We start from the raw sequence: 21099 nt of genomic DNA, 5'->3' as shown, positions 1-21099 counted from the left end.
TCTACTACTACTACTATCTCTATCTTTCTTGTAATAATAAAGAATGTTATTCGTCGCCACCTCTAAGTATGTATCTATCTATCCCTTTTGATAAAATAATAACTAGTGTCTGTGTGTGTCTCTGTGTCTCTAGCTTATCTGTATTGTTGTCGTTTTGTATTATCGGCTGACTCTATTAATACAATATTACTACTACTACACTACTATGAATGAACGGAGGGGAGGAGGTTGGTTGAATATTAAACAGAAAAAAAAAACAAAAACAAATTGATGACTGTTTTTAATCAATTCAAACTGTTTGTGGTCAATTCGTTGCGGGACGACGATCTCTCTCTGTTTTTGTTTTGTCTGTCTGTATGTCTTTCCGTCCGTCTCTTTTAATCGTCTGTCTGTAATAATAATAGAAATAGATAAGAGGTAGATGTAGAGGTATGGATGTATGGATGGATGGATGGACAATGTTTGTTTGTTAATATTTTCAACAATTTTTCTCTGAAAGTCTTGTCTCGCTGACTTGACTCGTCTGTCTTGTCTCTTTTATCTTTTGTCAATCTGTCTATCTTTTTGTCTATCTATCTCTGCATACCACGTGAGTTCTGTTGTTGTTGTTGTTGTTGTTGTTGATATAAATATATAAACTGTGAAGCTATGTCTTTTGTTGTTGCTTGTTGCTGCAGTGACACTACTACTGTTGTGATCTATATATGGAATGTATCGAGGAGGAGAAATGAGTAATAAGAAAAATCCTAATGTTAATAAATTTTAATAAATAATAACTAATATTGTGAGTGATGTGATGGCGAACAAAGCATGGAATTTCTATCACATTATATTTAGAGGGGGGATAAAGAATAATTAATTAAATAACACGCACCCACCCACCTCCACCTCCACCTCTACCACCAATCACTACGGTAGGTAGTTCTTCTTCTTCTTCTAGACACACAACACAATGCACACACATACACACTACCACCACTTTGCATGCAATACCAATATCGATTATGTCTTTTCTCTCTTACTCTCTCTCTCTCTCCTCTTCTACATCACTATTTTTGCTCTTATCCTCTCCTCTCTTACAATAATACAACATGATACTGTAATAACTGTAATAACTGTTATTTTCATAACTGTATTATTATTTGATCTCCTCCTCCTCTTACTCCTTACTCCAAATTTAACACCACATCATCATCTTTTCTTATCCTATCCTCTTCCTCCTCTATCTCATTAGATGGATTTCTCAAACGACAATGTAAGATGAACAACATGAAAATCGCCAAACTCGGTAGTCGATGTGATGTGATGGGGAAAGTACAACTATATTATATTACTATTACTACTAGTACTATTGGAGTTGTGGTGGTGATAATAAATGATGATGATGATGATGATGATGGTGGCATTAGCAGAGAGCATGAACTAAAAATGCTTGATGTATTTATATACAATCTCACACCACACCTCCTCTCCTCTCCTCTCCTCTCCTCACTCACTCCTTTCTTTGTTGTGCTCCCTTGTTCATCTTTCTCACTTTTGCTGCTGCTGCTGCTGATTGCTTGCTGTGTATCGATTATTATTATTATTATTATTTTCTATAGGGTTGATTGATTGATTGATTGATTGGTTCAAATGATGATGATCTGACATAGAAAGAGATTATCATTTCCTACCTTTATGCTGAAAGAAGTGACTATGTTATTGGGACTCGCTACTACGATGGTAATCGCGATTATCTGCAAGATGTGAACGAAGAAGAACGATAGAGATTTGGATTGTGTCCTTTCTTCAATTCTGTCTTCTTCTTACTATTATCTGTTATCTAATATAATATGTGTTGGATGCTTTATTTCTCTTCTCTCTCTTAGCAATATTTGCTTTGCTTTGCTTGGCACTCACATCAAATCTCACCCTCAGCAGTGAGCGGAGGAGGAGCTCCTTTTTCCAAAAAAAACAAATAAAACAAATGTTTCGTCAGAAACTTTCTCAAACTATCTACTTTGCCAAAGTAGGACTACTCAGGTTGTAAAGGGGTGTAAGAGAAGCCCACACATACACACACATACACACAATGCAATGAATCATTGGTACAGATAATATATTATTCAGTCATTCATTTCATCAGCTGACATGATAATAATGTACATTAGTTATCATCTTGTTTGTCTCAAGTGACGATATCGTAAATGGTGGAGATGGCTTGTTATCCGTCATTCGACAGATAATAATAATAGTAATAATAGTAATAATAATGATCTCTTTCAATCAGGCTCTTTCCTCCTTTTGAATTGATCTAATTTTGATTCATGTATTACCACTACTCTACTAATACCTCTACAACTTTTATAATCTAATCAAATCACATATCATGTGATGCATCAGATAATCGATCGTACAAGTCGCGTTATTATCCATTATTGTTGATTATCTCTCAATGCGGTAGTTTGCTTTTTTCGTTTCCTGTTCTGGTGTACTACACAGCGGCGTCGTCGATATCAATATTATTGGATTTATTGTGATGTGCGTAGCTCCCATTGCTGAGATACAAAGATAAAAACTACAACCATTGCCAAAAACATCAAACAATTTAAGATAATGAAAGTTTGCTTTGCTTTGGTCTGTCTCCGCCGATGCCCCCTTAGGCAAAAGTTCCATCAAAACAACGAGATAAGAGAGTCTTCAATTTCGCAAAAAGTGTTTTTTCATCCCAAAGACACTACGAATAAGGCGATCATAAAGACACACCAGAGCCCAATCAAAAGACAATGGGTCTTGCTTGGCTCCCCCAAAAAGACAAACTCCTCCTCTTGATAATAATAATAATGTATTAGTCTGACGATGGGCGGCCGCCTTATAAAATATCTTATACTGTCATTTTTGTTCGTCACAACCATAGGAGTCACCTGACCAGCTGGTTCTATCGTTGTGTTGCGTTGTCTCTCTCTTAAATAACATAGCTCTCCCTTGCTTTTCTGATCATTGTTGTTTGGTTTGTGGAGATAGGCTCTTCTAGAATTCAAAGCCTCTTATTATTATTATTACTTTGTTACTTTATTCTTTGTAGTTTTATTACTTCAACCGTAGCATACCCTCTTTTGTAACACATACATCGCATTTAATAGATGAAAAGACAATAGATCAACATCAGAAGAAAGCCACACCACAAAGATCAAAGCAAAAAAAAAAAAAAAAAACGATTATCTTTAAAGGGAGGTCTCCCCCAAGATATCATCCAAAAAAAAAGAAAAAATCAGACTAGAAATTCCAAAACAGGTTGTGCTGCACGATTTACTATTCCATCCATTATTTTTGAACAGTTTTTCCCCTCTCTTTTAAAACAAACAAACCTCTTCCTTTGCAAAAGGGATAATTATCCATCCACATCATTCACCCACACCCACCCCCTCGCCCGTCTGTCCGCCGCCCTTGGTGCGCTTGAGAAATTAAACAACTCCATCCACCAACCAACACCTTTTGTCAACCCAAATCATCATCATCAACCAATCATCACCCTATCCAACCCCTCCTGCCCGCAGACACATTTATCTATCTGTCTGTCTCTTCTCTGTCTGTCTCTGTCTGCATCCCTTCTCATTATTTTGAAAGAAAGAGATACAAGCAACAAAGATAGATAGAAAAGAGAGAGAGAGAGAGAGAGTTAAAAAAGCAGCAAAAGTACTCAAAAACAACACAGACAGACAGAAAAGCAGCAGCACAGTTTACCCATTTGCTGTGTCACCTGATCATCATCCATCACCTTCTTCTTCTTCATCTCAGAGTCAGCAAGCATCAGTATTTTAATTTAATACTAAGTCATCCATCACCAACCCCCCATTTCACCACAATTGTTGAACGTCGCACCACCAAATCTCAAACCAAACCATCGCACTACACCGTTTGACCATCAACCATAAAGTTATATAAATTTCACTTCACCCCCCAATTTTAAATATTTAGCACACTCATTCATATATAAATCTAAATCTATATCTATATCAATCATATATATCTTTTTTTTTTTTTTTTTAGATTATATTTTTTTTTTTACATAATAATATAATATATTACAGCCTACTTTAATACTCTTATCCTAACGGAAAGAGAAAAAAAAAATGGACAATCAAATGTCCATCACACCATCATCATCCTCTTCGCCTCCATCATCCAATACAACTACAACTATTACACCATCAACTACACCAACCAATACCAATTTACCATCACCAACGTCATCATCATTATCAACTCCATCGCCTCATCCATTTAATCATACCAGTGGTGGTGGTGGTGGACCATTATCTGCATCGTCGTCACCCAGTCTAGGGAGTATATCTTCACCATCACCCATTCTCTCACCAACTCCAACCTTTTTGTCCTCTCCATTGCCACTAACATCGATTCTATCGTTTGGAGCTGGTTGGCGTCAATGGAACTCTGAAGCGTTATCCAAAAACCAACGTTTCCATAACTTGGTATACTATCGACTTGGAAATCTAAAATATCTATCCGATTCATTAGCAGAACCAGAACCATGGGGAAAAGAATTAAAAATCTTAAAGTATTTATTATTGAAAAAAACCAAACATAATATTTATTGATTGATTGATTGATTGATTGAATATATACTTATATATATTTAAATTTAATTTTTCTAGAATTTATCTTGATAATACATTCAAAAGAATAATAGAAGAGAATAAGTTGGTTGCATATTTCCCAAGTGAAACATCGATCCAACCTATTCTTTTGGTTTTCAATACTGGATTATTGTCAAAGACACAGGAAGAGATTTATTGTATCTTGCAATCGATATCAGTCGCTTCTTTGAGAGACCGTGAGCAAGAGAGTGGAGGAAGACGGTGCGAGGAGCGTCAATGGATACTCAAAGAGTTCCTCCCAACGTCATCGATGAGCGATCAAATAGTGTTTGACAAGTACAGTAGCCGGGTCGTTCCACTTGAAATATTGCCAGAACGTGCCTACTATTACATCGATGGTGTTGAGAATGCCACCTTTGATCCACTCATTCCAATTGATCGCGACAATGTCGATTTTAGCGCGATCATCAAGAACAGCTCGCAGAGCAAGATCGATCGTCTTCCACAAGAGTATGTGTTTTGTGGCGACAAGGAGTTGCTGTCCCGATTCAATGGCGCCATCAACACGACCATCATCCGGGCCAGAGCAAACCCGCGTTGTGCAGTCCCCCAATTTCACCGTGACAATGACGGTCTCAAAAAGATCGACTTGCTCCTACCCATCAGTATGAGCAACAAGCGGGATCCAGACTGCTCATTGGTGGTTCGTCTCGTGGTAGATCCCACCACAAAATACAAGTTGTATCAAGTCAGAGGTATCCTCTCAAAAGAGGATAGTTATATCAATGCTAGAGTCATCCAGAAAATAGATCAAAAGTGGATGGAATATTATGAATTAAATGATAATCAACAACAACCAACTATTGGAGGAGGTGGTGGATCAAATACTACATCATCTAATTCTACTTCTTCATCTTCAACATCAAGTAGTAATGGAAGTGGTGGAACTACCGTATTGGCAAGTAATATATCACCAAATGGAAGTATAAGTGTTCCAAATTCACCAAATCTAAATAATGTAAACATGAAAATGAATTATAATAAGAAAAAATCTCAAGATCATCATAATAGCAATAATAACCATCACAATCATAGTAAATCCCAATCACTCAACAATTCTCCATATATACACTCCGCAAACAATAATAATAATCATCACCAAAATAATATTAATAATAATAATAGTAATAATTCAAACAATTTTAATTTAAATCACCATCCACCCAATAATAACCAAAAGAATGGATACTCTCCTTCTTTACAGTCTGCGGGTAATGGCCAAAACAACAATTTTTCGTATCAACAATCTCAATCTGTTTCATATCAATTGAATTTAAGTAATCAAAATGGTAGTAACAATAATAATAACAATAATAACAATAATAATAATAACACTAACAATAATAATAATAATAATAATTCATCACCAATTTCTCCTTTAATGTTTTCACAGCAAGCGCCTCCGCTCAATTTATCTCAACCTATCCAACCATTGGATATTTCCATGTCAAACATTCAATCACCCCAACCATCCTATTCAAACAACAACAACGGCAGCAACAATAACTGTAATAATAACAATAACAATAACAACACCACTAATTTAAATAAATCACTCAAGGGAATTTCATATTCTTCTCCACCGACCAACTCTGCCAACAGTTACAACAACGGCAGCAGCAGCAACAACAACAACAATAACAATATAACACCAGCCCACTCCCCGTCGCCACCACTTTCTGTACACACAAACCAACCGTCCAACAACAATAACCCGGGCCTCTCCAAGTCATCACCTCAACTGCCATCCCACCACCATTCGCACCACCAACAACAAAGTCATCCCCATCAACAACAACAACAGCATCACCAACAACAACAACAACAAAGTCACCACCAACAACAGCAGTATCACCAACAACAGCAAGCCAAGTCGGCAGGCCAGGGTCCGTTGCAGCAGAGCCAACAAACAAACGGATATCCCTCAACAGGGCCATCACAATCGCCACACCTCATCGACAACCATCACCTTGTAGGAGGTGGTATGCCAATAGACTCCAACACGGCAAATAATCTGCACAACCAACAAATATACAACACGTTGTTTGAAAGAGGACCATTTGATTCTAGAAGAATCCAATCACCACCTCCAACACAGCCACAACCACAACAACAACAACAGCAACAGCAACAACAACAACAACATCAGCCTCAACCCCAATCACCAATTTACGCCTCGCCCAACACACCGACTCCGCTACACCCCTTCCACCATTCGGGTGCCCTTTCTCCTCCCTATGGCAGCCACCTTCCCACACAACAACAAGCCATTTTCTCAAAACTTGATCTTCAATCATCGGCACCAGCAGCCCCAAACCAACATTTTTTAAATCAACAACACCAAAAACCACATCATCACAACAACCACCACAATGGTCCTCAACATGGACTACGAAATGAGAAAAAGTATCATTCAATGGACCATTTAAATTAATATTAAAAATATCAAACAAATCAAATCAAATCAAATCATCACCACCAATTCAACCAAATCAAATCACCTCACCTCACCCTCACCTATCAATCTATCGCCGTCACCATCAACCAAAATCAAATCCAATCACTCACCCAAATCACCTCATCAACCAAATTCATACAAAAGACACTTTTAAAAAAAAATAATTAATATATATATATTTTTTTTAATGTACAAAAAATAATAATAATACCCAAAACCAAGTCTATAGACTCATGAGTAATATATAAAATGGGATTCTCTTTTTTTTTTTTTTTTAGGAATGTATCGTATTTTTGAACTTTTGATCAAAATAGATAATACCTACTGTGTTGATGATGTAAATCTGAACTATCAAGTCTATCAATTCAAGACAAGAGTCATTTTAAAAAAGAGGATACTACCAAGTATACTTGGTGGGGGTTTCAAAAAAACTATTTTTAGGGAATGATTGCTGTATTAGTCTGGTTGACTCACCCCCACATTTCCAAAGGGCGGTTCAGGAATAATACATCGATTTTACAATGTTAGACAGAACCGGGTGGTTATTTGAACGAACCATTGTTGTTCAACAACAGAGATTAGACCAAAAGGAAAAAAGTGTAACCATGTCAAGATTTAAATGGATGGGGGGACATTCATCAATGATGCCCCTTTTGATGCCACCTATTATGTGTTTTCCAATTTAAAATAGACACACACAATCAAACCAATATAAATAGAATGAGTCCATGAATTTATAAATCATTCTACCATTTATTATTTAATTGTATGTTTTCATAACAATATAGGATTTTATCATTTTATTAATTAATTTTTCCACTATTACTACTACTTTTTAGAATAATCTTGTTTCACTACAATATATAATATATATAAATATACATCATGTATCACTACAAAACCTATCTTTTTATTTTAGCACTTTGCATTTGCTTATTATTTGCAATGGGAAATCAAACCAATGATGAAACCATTGAAACAGTATCATCGGTGACCAACTCTACTACCAATTCAACCACAACAGGATCGTCATCCACTTCAAGTTCCTCATCGTCGTCAAGTTCCCATGCCAGCACAGGAATTGTATTACCATCTTCATCAAATAATCTTGCGCCATTAGGATTTTTACTTTGTATCACAACTTTCTTTTCATTATTGTTTATTTAAACAACAACAATTACAACAACATCCAATTATACAAATAAAATAATATATATATTTTATCATCCATATTAATATTATAAAGTGTTGTTGTTGTTGCCAATTGAATCTATGGTGTTTAAAAAGTGAGTTGAGATGATACCATGGTCTTGGGACGTCTACCATAGATAGATGGCCCTCTTGTTCTATTTTTGTTTTTAGATGAAACTTGAACCATTCCATAGGTAATGGGCACATAACAACAACAACAGCCCATAAAAATAAAACTATTAATCATTTTAAATAGTTTTGATCATCCATTCCATTTACGGTATGTATGTGGGTAATAATAAGAGAGAACTTCCTCCTCCTCCTCTCATTATTGACCTTCTTTTTGAGAAGCAACTTTGTTTGCGCTTTCACTATTTGTTGTTAAAAGAGAGAAAAGGAAAAGAGGTTAGTATTAATATATAACCCCAACATAATAATAAAATCATAGAAAAAGTTTTTGACTTTGTTATTGTAAACAATGATGGTACTCACATATTTTTGCATAGAGTTGTAAGGTTGGACGTCAGCTTGGTGAGATCTTCATCTCTTTCTCTAACTGATTCATAGACGTTTAGGTGATCTTCTTCCTTTCCAATACCATCAGCATCGTGAAATTTAATTCTCTCTGAACCTATCGATACCTGTTTCATTGATAGTTGTGCTTGTTGCTTTCTAATCTCTTGAAAGTCTTTGAGGATTTTAAGTTGATTATGACCTTTTTGTAGTAATAAATAAGAGAGAAGAAGAGTTAATCAAACATTGTATTCATTTAAACGAATAAACATATCTAACTATCCATCATATGATGCAGTATATATCTTACCAAATGCTTTCATTTCACCTGCCTCAAATTTCTTTTTAATCTTCATTAAACCTTCGTTTAATAGTAGTATACTACTATCATCCATATTTTCTTTCTTTCTTTCTCTTTGGGGTATCGATTAAACTCGAAAAAGTATCTCTACCTACCTTACAATGAATAAAAAAAACAGCAAATATGAGGAGAGGGCAATTCAATTTTAAAAAATTAATATATTTTCAAAAAGTATTTTACTTTGGGAAACTGGAATGGATCACACAAATTACACTTTAATATATAATTTTCATTATACTTGAATAAATCTTTGATATATATTGATTAATTACACAGTTTTATATAGTTTTTTTTTATTTATTTAAATTTTGGTTTTTTAAAAATCCTTTTCAAGATAATTACAAGAGCATACCATAGAATCAATGAGGGATTGATTCATTTCATCTGATAATGTAGAAAATTCTTGATTTAATTTGTCATTCTTTGAAAATGGCTTTTTGATTGGTTCGTTGTTCATCATGCAGGTGGTTGCATTTAGAATTTGGAGAGCTACTCTAGCCTGAGAAGTTAAAACATACTCTGGTGGTAGATTCAAGAATCTGAATAGTTGATCCAATTCCTTCTTGGTGGACAACATGACATCCATATGAATGAATTTCTCGGCCATTTCCAATTGGTTCAAGAATGAAGTGGTAAGGGCTTTTGGAACTTGATCCATTTCGTTGTGATGTAAAATGGCAAAGTCTCTCATTCTCTCGAGTGAGTTTTTAAAGCGTTCACGGACATCACCGAGAGCAATCTTTCGCCAGAGTAGATAATCGTTTAGATTCTTTACACCGGTGGTGTTGGAAGAGATGGCGATTGGTTCAGAAGACTCTGTTTGGTTTTTGTTGGTAATATTCCAGGCCTTGTGTAAATCGTCCTTATTACTTGATACCAATACAAAGTCGTCTTCGTGTGATGATTTATCTGTTTTCTTTTGCTCGGCCAATGGTGAGCTGGTTCTAGAGAGTGAGATAAAGTTGGTGCCATTATGTTTGTGTAAATCTTGGAGCCATTCCTTTGCATTGATTGACTTTGCTCCTGTATTTCCTTCATTCTTTACATTTACATTTAATCTTTCCAAGTTTTGTACTAAAAAAATTAAAAAAATTAAAAACAAAAAAAGAAAATTGGTCAGCATCTTTGCAAAGCATTTTTCAATGAATCTACCAAAAACCATCTCCGATGCATGAAATGGGGTGTATGTTGTTTCATTCATTTAAAAACTATCATCCGTAATATAGAATGTGTGTGTGTGATGCAGTTGATGGTTGATGTTTGATGTAGTTTCTTTAGCTTACCTGCATAATCATTCTTGCTCTGTGTTCTTAGAGAGTCTAGGTATTGGTTGCCGTGTACTACAAGTGCGGCTGGTTTGAAGAGAGACAACTTTGGGGCAGTTGCCGTTGCTACAGCTCTGAGTCCTTGCATTTTTTATATTGTATATATGTTGGTTTGTTTGTTGTTGTTTGTTGTTTGTTGTTTTGTTTGATTTGAAAACTAAAGCTTTCAAAAGGTTGGTTTAAATAAATAAAAGTTGAAGTTGTTTGGTGGTACTACTAACTGCTGCTTATTCTAATTGATGTTTGTCGAGGCGTCAGGATTGGTATATCGATCTGCGCTACTTATAAAATCGATGAATAGGGTATATGAACGTAATAATACTTTAGACTATTAGACTGGGTAGAGTGTGAAAGTGATTGGATGGCTATCTAAATGGAGAGGTTGGTATATATATGATCTGTGTTTGCGTCACGAAGGTTGCAAGTGCGTCTTTACGTTGTTTTGGCCTCAAAGAGATAGATAGATAATAGTATACTGTGAGTGGGGGGTATTGGTGCTAAGAAATGAGTGGATTAATGATGAATAGTATCAATAATCGTCACTTTGTATTTGTGTATTGTAATAATAAATATTTAATGGTAATAGATAAGATAAAAAAGAAGATAGATAGTAATAATAATAATAATATAAACTTAAGAATATGAATAATGATAGGAGAGAGTTGTTGTTGTTGTTGTTGTTGGTTTCAAAAAAATGGGTTTTATATGCATGGATATAAATTGATTGTGTACCCTTTCATTGGCTTTTGGGAAAATTGAATTAATTTATTATTTATTATTAAAAAAACCAAACAACAACATCACCAACACCCAAATACTGTCAATTTTTTTTACTGTCAAAACCAATATTCAAAACACTTATTTCCTTTCTTGGAACATCTGTTAGCTGTCAGCTCACTTTTTACTTTTTTTACTGTCAAAAACAACAACAATAATACGAAACAGATAGAGATGCATATTCTTCGTTTCAAACGATATTGTCGAATAATAATATTTTCATAAGTTACAAAATAATTATTTTAAATAAAATAGAGTGATTGAATTCATTATCATTCTCTGCATGAGTGTAATAATGTGTACAACACTCAACAAGATGTTTGATTGATTTGATCCAAGTAAGTTCTATCTTTAGAGATGGAAAAAAATAAATAAAATAGTCATAGATATATATATATTATTTGACTACTCCTACTATGATATCTCATTGAATTTATTCCACCACAATTGTTAAGGATAAAAGTTTAGAACAAATAAATATATTATTATTAATATTATTATTATTATTATTATTGTTTAAATTTTTTAAAGATGGAATTAATTTGAGGTTGTTGTTGTTGAATTGGTTTCTTTTTATCACTAATAATTATTATTAAATGGGAAATAAAGGATTGTTAGTTCAGGATTTATGTCTATAGATCTAAAGAGAAAACTCTGAGAGGACATACTTTGGATTTGAAGTTGGGGCAGAAGTAATAACAGCACCAACTTTTTGACTGGTACTTTGAACATTTGTTGTTTTTCCTTGTTGAGAATATTTTGCTTTATTTTCCCATTTATTATTCGGTTTTTCTAGAATATTGGATGGAAATGGAAATAATGATAATAGAATTCTCAATTAGTATATTTGTATATGTATTTTGATATCAACAATCGGCGGATTTTTTAACATACTATTTTGTGAATTATTATTATTATTATTATTTGTAGTTGATGTATTATTTTCTCTTTGATGAAGAGCCATTCTAAATTTATCTTCTTCCATTTTTCTTTGTCTTTTTTCCAATTGATCATAATATTCGTCTTCCTTGAACCCCTTTGGATTGTATAGATCGAGGGCAAGGTTACTTCCATTCTCTTGGATATCACAAAAACTGATTAATTTCTCGAGGATCGATGGGTTGTTGAATGCAGTCGATTTCCTGAGTGTTTCGTTAAAGTTTATACCTTCTTGTTTCATTTGGTGATATTTTGCAATCTTTGCCATCATCTTTTCGTCCACTTGATTGTCTTGGTCCTCAGTGGACGACGACGATGATACATTAATGGTAGGTGAAGATACATTTAAAGAATACAATCCAATAAAGTTTGGATTGGTTGATTGTGGTGGATTCGATACATAAGGTGGAGAGTGTAATGTCGGCGTAGGAGGTGTCGATAAATTCCTATTTTGAGTATTATTATTTTCTATTGTTGTTTTTAAATGAACATGATGATTATTATTATTATGATTATTATGATTATTATTATCATGTCTATTATCTTGATTATTATTATTAGTATTATTATTATTATTATTATTATTATTTTCAATAGTATTTTGGTCATATTGATCTTGATCTTCTGTAGTATCATCAATATGTATCATTTTTCGTTTCTTTTTAGGTGTATTCTTGTCTATATCATCTTTATCATCGTCATCATCCTCAATCTCCTCTATCGATACTCCATAAGGAGGTTGTGTTAATTTATGTATCGGTATTTTATGTTCTTCTTCGTAGTCTATATATTGATCAAGATTGCGTTGTTGTTAGTCACTCGTCATTCATTTTAATAATCTTTCTATTATGTATGTTTGTATGTATACCTTGATAATCTTCATTGTTGTTGCTATTTACATTATTATTATTATTATTATTATTATTGTTGTTGTTGTGTATTGATGCCGTTGATGTAGTCGATGTTACATTTGATAGGTGATTATTATCATCATCACCACCTTCCTCTTCATCTGATTCATATTGACCAAATAGACTCATTATACAATGAACAACTCTTATATATGACAAACTATTACTACTAACTAAATGTGTAACAGCCTCGAGGTTATACTATTATCTATTTAAAAAAAAAGTGAATGAAATTCAATTTGGAGAATATTAATTAAAGGTATAAATACACAAATTTTGGGTCACAACTATTTATATTTATAATATTAATATTAATTTTATTACAAAGTTGGTTTAAATTAATTGATTGACTTTGTTAGTTTGTTTTAACTTTTACATTCACAAAAATCAAAAGGAATACCTAAATCTTGACAGGTAACATTATCGTCGATGTGTCCGAGGAGACCTCTGTCTTGACGTGGATTAAAGGTGTCGCTGACATCGATACCGCCAAACTCGGGATACTTGGCAAGTGTGCGAAGGGTTGCGTAGAGCTGGAAGGGTGAAGCCAGCTTGTTTTCATTGTCGAGTAGGTTCTGTTTGACCTCGGGGTGGAGGTCGAGGAACCAGTTGGGAAGGGTGAGGTAGAGCGTGGGTTGAGCGACTTCAACACGTCCACCCAACGCCCAGAGATAGTATGGTCCCATGTGAGAGCCGTGGTCACCAACCATGAGCAGCATAGTGTCGTTGAGACGCGATGTCATTTCGTCGCCGACAAACTTTGCAAACTCGGTATCGGCAAATTTGATCACGTCCATGGTGCCCTCGTGGGCATCCATGAGTGTAGCGTGTGCGATCTTGCCAACACCCGGGTAATTGTCCCACATGGCATCGATATAGTTGAATACGTGGCGATGAATCATGTCTTTACCCATGCACCGACGCTTGAATGAGAATGGGCCTTGGAAATTGCCAAATGGCTGTGCGGGGGGGTACGCCTCGGGCGAGCAGAATGGCAGCACGACCTCATGGTCGATGATGCCGGGTGGCGCGGGTTTGTCGAGGTACTGCGAGAACCAGTCTTCGCAGAACCCGTAGATCCAGCTCGTCACGTACGAGTCGTTTCGGAACGACTGCATGTAGAACGGGTCGGTCTCCCACTTGTGTGCGCGACGTGGTTTGCTTGCGAGCTCCGCGTCGTTGGTCGCGTCGTAACGCACCAAATTGTATCCCGTGTACATGGCCGCCGTATTGGGGTCAGTGTAGGGACGCAACGAGTGGTATCTGAAAAACTGGAACACGGTTGCGACACCGCTATCCTGGATACGTTGCACGCGCTCGTATGTAGTTGGCAACGCACGCTTAAAATGTGCGCGAGACAACGCGTCAATCATGAGAAAGATAATATTGATGGGTGCGTCAACGCCTGCGGGTGCCGGTGTCGGTGCGGGAATACGTCCTTGCGCAGCCAGCGTCGACTGCTTAAAATGGCCCGCTCGCTCGCTTAAAAGCGGCTGGAACGCATTGTGCACGACGACTTCTTCCCGCGACCCACATTTCACCAGAATGGTCTCGTCGACCACTTTAACCGGCTCGACATAGGTAAACTTGCGCTCCTGTGCTTCGTATCGATTCTTGAGCACGTTCATCTCGTGCGGAGAGTATGTACCTGCGTCGACAATCGCCTTGAAAAAGTTGGGTGTTGCCGTCACGGTCGCCTCGCCGTCGCACTCGACATGCAACATATTATCCGTCGTAACATAGGCAATCGTCTTGAGCTTGGGGCATTCCTGCGAGCCGACCAAATACTTTGTAAAACCTTTTGGCAAAAACGCCGGCCATGGCGTGAAATTATCTGGCACGACGCATTCCCCATTCGCACCACTATACATTAATTTACGACCATCCAAACCAACTGGCCACTCACGTATATACACACGTCGTTGTACTTGGAATGCAGCCAAAAATAATACATTAAATATTACTAATCCAATACATATCTTTTTTAATGTGAAAAATCTTAGAAACAAAAGAAAAATAGATTGTTAGTGTCAAATGTTGCCCATTCATTCATTCATTCATCTCCTCCTCCTTTTTGATTGCATACCTTAGGGAAATAACCCAAAATAAAGTAACAAGAATATACAATAATAAAATGCCAAACAAGATAATTAAATTATATTGTCCGTGATGTTCAAGCGTTGCGCCAGTATCACTAAACATTTGTGCAAGTGTCAAACAGAGGCAAAGTGTCGACAAGACAATCATCACCACTCGATCCAAATTTGCCAATATCTTTCCAATAATACCAGCTGATTGTTTGGTTGTTGATGCGTTGATTAGATTAGTGTATCCATTGGTCGACGCACCTTGTAATTTCGAGGTAAAACAAAGTAACCATAATATAAAGAATCCAACATAGTACAATACGGATGCACTAAATATATAGACACCAAATATTCCTATATGATGGTGTATCCAATCGACATCTTTCTTTCCTTCCAATGACCAACTATAAAGTATATTTGCAACAAAGATGGCTGTTATTGCAATCGGTAAATATAGGTATTGCTTTAATACAAGCATTTCCTATCAAAATATAATGATGAAAGAAAAGAAGAGAAGAGAAGAATACTAAAACTCTCTTCCTCTCTATCTTTCTTTCTTTGTAATAGTACAACTAATTGTGAGGTGAAGTCGATCTATCTCTCTATCTTGTGTGGTGTTATTGTTGTTGTTGTTGTTGTTGTTGTTGTTACTGATACTAACTGTAGATTGTTGGTATTGATACAAAGTATGATAATAACTAAAAGATATAGAAAAGATAGATATATCTCGAGAATGTAAGATGTATTAAAAGAGAGAGACAGAGAATGAATGCTAATATGAGTCACCAGCTTTCTCCACGAACCAATTTAATTTAAAAACGACACACGAAATTCATTTTCGGTTGGATTTTCGAAGTCAACAAGCATTTCGAACAGAAATACTTTACAAATATATATATATTTATTTAAAGGAGTGAGGTATTATTATTACTACTATTATTATTTTAAATATAAATGTATTTATTTTCAAATAAATATGTTTGTTTGTTGGGATTGAAGATTTATTTAATTAATTTAATTATTAAATTATTTGACTTGATGTCTAATAAATCTTAAAGCAATATAAATAAGGATCATAAAGAAAACACCAAATGCAAATTGAATACCAATGTTGGAGAACTTGTCTTCGATCTTGTATTCGACACGGTCAAGTACGACATTGCCGTTGGGAACTGGACAGAACCATTTAATGTTACCTTGAGCATCGACTGGAACTGGGACAGCTCCCTTATTGTCTGTACATTCGAATGGAAGGTCTTGGAATTCATTGACCAATGCAGACTCTAGAGAATAGGTAATGAAATCGATATGATGCGCCCATTTCCATGCCTCTGGCATTGAAACAGATGGAATAATGAAACCAGCAAATAATGCTGTAAGTGATAAAATAACTCCAATTAATGCTGATGCCAACTAAATATTGAATGAAAAAAAAAGATGGGGGGATTAATATTTTTTGGAAAATTGATTGATTATTTTTTGTTTGTTTGACATACCTCGACAGTTGGGAAAATACAGGCAAATAACATAGCAATCATTTGGAAACAGAAATATACAATAAAGGTAATGAGAACGTTAAAGAAGAATGGTTGACCGTGAGGAGAGAGCTTGAGACCGGCGATAAAGTAGGCGGGGATGGTGTAGGCGAGAGCAGAGAGGAAGATGAATGGCACATCGGCAATGATAAAGGTGAGCATGTAGATCCAGATACGGTACATGCCTGAAGACTGTTCACGGTAGAATACACCACGTTCGGTGGCGATGAGGGGGATAGCGGCCGTCGCCGACATACCACCAAAGACAAGCGAGAAAAAGATGAGAGATGTTCTAGAGTAAATGTCCTCTTGTTCATTACCGAGTTGGAGGAAGAGTGTGCCAAAAACGGCGCCGAGGAATACTGAACGAATCATACGTGTACGGAGATTTTGAATACGACGGACTTGGGCGTACCAACCACGCTTCAACAACTCGATGGTTTGAGTAGCCATTGAAGAGGAGTAGACTCCGTGGAAGGTTGGGACACGTGTGCCAGTTGGCATGATACCAGCGTCGATCGTCGCCTTGAGACTGGCGTTTAGCTCAGACTCTTCGTAGGCACGGACCGGATGGAAGACGTTGCCGTTACCCATGTCAACCGCTTCGTCGGTGACATCGAGGATAAAGTCGGCTGGGTTTTTGAGTGGGTCGCAGACAAGTCCGCGCTTGGCAAAGTAGTCGAGCACGACTGAACTGTTCTCGCCGGTTGGTCCAAAGTACACAGTCTCACCACCCTTTTTGAGGAGCAAGAGATGGTCGAATTTCTTAAAGATAGAGGTTGACGGTTGATGGATCGTGCAGATGATGGAACGCCCAGAACTGGCAATCTTTTTGATGAGGTTCATGACCTTGAGCGCACTGGATGAATCGAGCCCACTGGTTGGCTCGTCGAGGAAGAGTAGTTGGGGGTCGGATGCCAACTCGATGGCAATGTTGACACGCTTGCGTTGTGAGAGTGAGAGTGCGTCGACACCCTCGCCAATGAGACGGTTGGAAATCTTGACGAGGTTGAGTGTTTGGAGGATGTTTTCAACAAACGCCATCTTTTCTTCCATGGGCATGGTTTGGGGGAGACGCGACTTGGCCGAGAACTGGACAGACTCGCGGACGGTCTGTGTGGGTGGCAGAATGTCGAGTTGCTCGACATAGGCACTGATACGCGTAAAGTAGCGTGTGCGCTCGGCACCGTTGATCAGGATCTGGCCCTTGGTGTAGCCGCCTGTCTTGCGGTTGGCCAACACGTCGAGCAAAGTGCTTTTACCGGCGCCAGATGGACCCATGAGTGCGAGCAACATGCCCGGCTTGACATACCCGTTGATTTCCTTGAGTAGACGTAGTTTCTGCTTCTTGCCGTCCTTTTTGACATCGACGTCGTAGCACAGGTCCTTCCACTGCACATAGCAGCCGATTGGCACGTCCTTTTTGGCCGATGATGCGCCGAGGTTAGACTCGGAGAGTGAGCGACTAGTTCCGGTGATTTGGATGCTGGCGGACTTGTCTGGCGATGCAACTGCCTTTTGAGCCTTTTTGGCACGCTTGTTGTTACGCTTCTCCGAGGCGGGGTCGGCTAGACGCGAGTCGTAGTGGACGGTGCTGAGGAAGAAGTACATGAGACCAGAGTAGAGGATGGCGTAGGCTACGACGACGACGAGGTCGATCCACTTGAACCAGTTGTTGTCTTGCATGCCGAGTACTTGGAGGAACTGCACACCCTCGGTGTACGGGCAGACTTGCTGGCCGTTGTAACCGTCGGGATAGGACATGTTAAAGTTGGGCAAAAACGAGGGTGGCATGAGCTCGGATGGTGAGCAGTGGTACTCGCGACCATAGTGCTCGTTGCCCATTAAACCCTCGAACCCGTAATGGATGGGGGAGATCCAGTACATCCAAATCCACCAATTGGGGATCGCGGTACGATAGATCATGTATCCGGCAAACAAGATGAACGGTGCGATGAATGCTGGACCAATCACAGCGGCCATAGTAGCATTGGGAGAGAACGCAGACACCATCTTGAAGAACGACTGACTCGACAAATCACTCGCCAAGACCATCAAGATAAAGTAGATGAATCTTCCAGCATTCGCCTGCAATCCACACATCCAATAGACCAACACTGAAAAGATGACCGTCTCGGAGAGCGAAATAGGGAGTTCTGAAAAAATGAGGGAAAGGAAAAAGGAAAAGGTGTTGTAGTATTTGCCGTCCTTTTGAATATAGAATATATTTCTTTGTTCAAACAAGACTGTAATCGAACCAAAACCACCGAAAATGACAAACAAGAGTGAAAAGAAAATGAGACCTGAACGATTGTTGCCACCGGCTTGGTCAGCTGACAAATCCCAAAAGAGTGAGCCCAAAATAAGACCCATGACAATCGACTTGATAATTCTAACTCTTACGACGACTGGGTTAGAAACAAGCATCTTGAATGCACGTAATGATGTCTTGAGGATTTGGTAGCCGGTCGATGTAGGGTAGGCAGTCATATGAGAACTGTCCTTAAAGTCGGATGGGTTGGGAATATTGTTGTCCAAGTCATCACAAACCTTTTTACAAATCTCTGAGTTTTTGTAGGCTTGTGCAAATTGTTGTGTACCTTTGAGAGGTGGCTCACCCTCCTTTGCGTAATATAATTCTGGTTCATCAACAATCTCTTGAAAGAATTCAGCTGGATTATGATGTGATGGTAATTTAAATCCAAGTTCTTCAAAATCTATAAAATGGAAAAGTAAAAAAAAAAAATAATAATAAGTACAAAAGAAAAAGAAAAACTTTAAAGTCGTTATTATTATTATTATTATATTTGATTTGATTACATACAGTCGATACCACTATTCATTGGCCCGAAATAGGCCATTTGACCTTCAGATAGGACCATTAAAAAGTCAAATAGACGAACGATTTCAGAACCTGGTTGAAGGAGTGAAACGATACATGATACATTTTGAGTGGTGACAATCTCTTTGATATTGGTTATCAAGTCTAGTGTGGTGGTTGAATCTAGACCAGTTGAACATTCATCGAGTAGGATGAGATTGGCATCCTTGACAAACTCTACACCAATGGTAACACGCTTCTTTTGACCACCAGAGATACCACGCAAAAATTCATTACCGACGATGGTGTCGGCTTGTGACTCGAGACCCAACATTTTCATGATGGTTTCGACACGTTGGTTCTTTTGTTCTTCGGTCGTTCCCTCTGGCATTTGCATATCGGCACTGAATTTAAATGTCTCTTTGACTGTGAATGGTGCCATGTGATGGTCTTCTTGAACGACATAGATACAATCACGATGATGTGTATCTGGATTTGGTTCCTTTCCATTAAATAATAATTTACCTGACAATCTTTCATCATGAGTTTGACATGCCAATGCTTTCATAATTGATGTCTTTCCACATCCCGGACTACCCAAAATTAATACCATTGATCCTGGCTAAAAATAAATAAAATTAAAAATTAAATCAATCAAAAAATTAATAAATAAATATATTTTTCCAAAAGTTTCCAAATATATATAATATATATATTTATATTTAATAATTACATACCTTTAAAAAGAAATTTAAATCTGATAATATATTTTTTACATTATTCTTTTTCTCTGTACCGACGGTCATGGTGAGGTTTCTGGCGGTGACATACATACCACTACGACGTGGTGCGATTGGGATGACAGATCCAGCAGTGGTGGTATGATAGGCAGGTGACGATGATGATAATGAAATATCATTTTGGATGTCTGGTGGGGACGATGTTCCTCCACTAAACTCTGTCATATCTACGCCATCTTCATGTTCAAGTGTAATTGGTGGTGCCATTACAAATTATTTAATATTATATAAATAAATTATATAAATATATTATATATAAATATATTATATATAAAAATAGGGTGTTGTTTAAAAACGATCGTTAAAATATAAATATCTTTACCGACAAATAAATCTTTGCTGCAGAAAACAAAAAAAAAAAAGTGATCGTGGCGTTGCAAACAAAATAAAAAATGAATAAAATTTATACAAGCAAGTACTAATCGTAATAAGTATGAACTAAGAACGGAACAATTGAATGAATGAATGAATGAATGATTGATTGTGTGAATATAATAAATAAATAAATAAATATGATTCGTTGTGAGTCTTTTCTTGAAAGTGCACACCTACAATGACAATGACAATGACAATGAGTTAATCAGTGTTTGGATGGTGAGTGTGGAGTCGGGTGGGGTGGTGGTGAGATATTATAATACCTCTCTTTCTTTTTGTAACACTAGACGAGACTATACTAGTACTAAAATAACTAGTGATGATGATGATGATGATGATGAAAAGAAA

At 37.0% G+C, this 21099-nt stretch overlaps 9 protein-coding genes across 9 annotated transcripts; 4 read left to right on the top strand and 5 right to left on the bottom strand.

Annotated features, from left to right (window-relative positions):
* Nucleotides 1-43: 43 nt before the first annotated feature.
* Nucleotides 44-855, top strand: DFA_02633 (uncharacterized protein; the record flags this gene model as incomplete). The annotated part of the gene is made up of 5 exons (XM_004357300.1): nucleotides 44-66; nucleotides 107-140; nucleotides 411-437; nucleotides 500-589; nucleotides 838-855. The coding sequence occupies 5 exons, from the start codon at nucleotides 44-46 to the stop codon at nucleotides 853-855; spliced, it is 192 nt and encodes a 63-aa protein (XP_004357356.1).
* Nucleotides 856-1269: 414 nt separating this feature from the next.
* DFA_02632 (uncharacterized protein) lies at nucleotides 1270-3801 on the top strand (the record flags this gene model as incomplete). Its single annotated transcript, XM_004357299.1, has 2 exons — nucleotides 1270-1437; nucleotides 3607-3801. 2 exons carry the CDS (start codon nucleotides 1270-1272, stop codon nucleotides 3799-3801), a joined length of 363 nt encoding a protein of 120 aa, XP_004357355.1.
* A 311-nt stretch (nucleotides 3802-4112) lies between these two features.
* On the top strand, nucleotides 4113-7413 carry med25 (putative mediator complex subunit 25; the record flags this gene model as incomplete). The annotated part of the gene is made up of 3 exons (XM_004357298.1): nucleotides 4113-4558; nucleotides 4656-7064; nucleotides 7395-7413. The coding sequence occupies 3 exons, from the start codon at nucleotides 4113-4115 to the stop codon at nucleotides 7411-7413; spliced, it is 2874 nt and encodes a 957-aa protein (XP_004357354.1).
* A 224-nt stretch (nucleotides 7414-7637) lies between these two features.
* On the top strand, nucleotides 7638-8489 carry DFA_02630 (uncharacterized protein; the record flags this gene model as incomplete). Its single annotated transcript, XM_004357297.1, has 3 exons — nucleotides 7638-7788; nucleotides 8036-8248; nucleotides 8479-8489. 3 exons carry the CDS (start codon nucleotides 7638-7640, stop codon nucleotides 8487-8489), a joined length of 375 nt encoding a protein of 124 aa, XP_004357353.1.
* Nucleotides 8490-8635: 146 nt separating this feature from the next.
* Nucleotides 8636-9215, bottom strand: DFA_02629 (uncharacterized protein; the record flags this gene model as incomplete). Its single annotated transcript, XM_004357296.1, has 3 exons — nucleotides 8636-8678; nucleotides 8800-9022; nucleotides 9131-9215. 3 exons carry the CDS (start codon nucleotides 9213-9215, stop codon nucleotides 8636-8638), a joined length of 351 nt encoding a protein of 116 aa, XP_004357352.1.
* Nucleotides 9216-9497: 282 nt separating this feature from the next.
* On the bottom strand, nucleotides 9498-10594 carry DFA_02628 (uncharacterized protein; the record flags this gene model as incomplete). The annotated part of the gene is made up of 2 exons (XM_004357295.1): nucleotides 9498-10255; nucleotides 10465-10594. The coding sequence occupies 2 exons, from the start codon at nucleotides 10592-10594 to the stop codon at nucleotides 9498-9500; spliced, it is 888 nt and encodes a 295-aa protein (XP_004357351.1).
* A 1198-nt stretch (nucleotides 10595-11792) lies between these two features.
* DFA_02627 (uncharacterized protein) lies at nucleotides 11793-13951 on the bottom strand (the record flags this gene model as incomplete). The annotated part of the gene is made up of 6 exons (XM_004357294.1): nucleotides 11793-11862; nucleotides 11952-12075; nucleotides 12178-13005; nucleotides 13091-13306; nucleotides 13510-13666; nucleotides 13841-13951. The coding sequence occupies 6 exons, from the start codon at nucleotides 13949-13951 to the stop codon at nucleotides 11793-11795; spliced, it is 1506 nt and encodes a 501-aa protein (XP_004357350.1).
* Nucleotides 13952-14858: 907 nt separating this feature from the next.
* Nucleotides 14859-18519, bottom strand: abcG2 (ABC transporter G family protein; the record flags this gene model as incomplete). The annotated part of the gene is made up of 6 exons (XM_004357293.1): nucleotides 14859-14931; nucleotides 15003-15131; nucleotides 15259-15624; nucleotides 15878-15918; nucleotides 16256-16633; nucleotides 16717-18519. 6 exons carry the CDS (start codon nucleotides 18517-18519, stop codon nucleotides 14859-14861), a joined length of 2790 nt encoding a protein of 929 aa, XP_004357349.1.
* Nucleotides 18520-18793: 274 nt separating this feature from the next.
* Nucleotides 18794-20583, bottom strand: DFA_02625 (ABC transporter G family protein; the record flags this gene model as incomplete). The annotated part of the gene is made up of 4 exons (XM_004357292.1): nucleotides 18794-18911; nucleotides 18998-19472; nucleotides 19580-20198; nucleotides 20314-20583. The coding sequence occupies 4 exons, from the start codon at nucleotides 20581-20583 to the stop codon at nucleotides 18794-18796; spliced, it is 1482 nt and encodes a 493-aa protein (XP_004357348.1).
* Between the last annotated feature and the right edge of the window lie 516 nt (nucleotides 20584-21099).

Source organism: Cavenderia fasciculata (genome assembly GCF_000203815.1).
Source record: "Cavenderia fasciculata unplaced genomic scaffold Scf_Dfasci-G-b-190b03.r1-5, whole genome shotgun sequence".
Lineage (NCBI taxonomy): Eukaryota > Evosea > Eumycetozoa > Acytosteliales > Cavenderiaceae > Cavenderia > Cavenderia fasciculata.
Note: the sequence above shows the minus strand (reverse complement) of the source record. Positions and strands in the feature narration are given on the sequence as shown.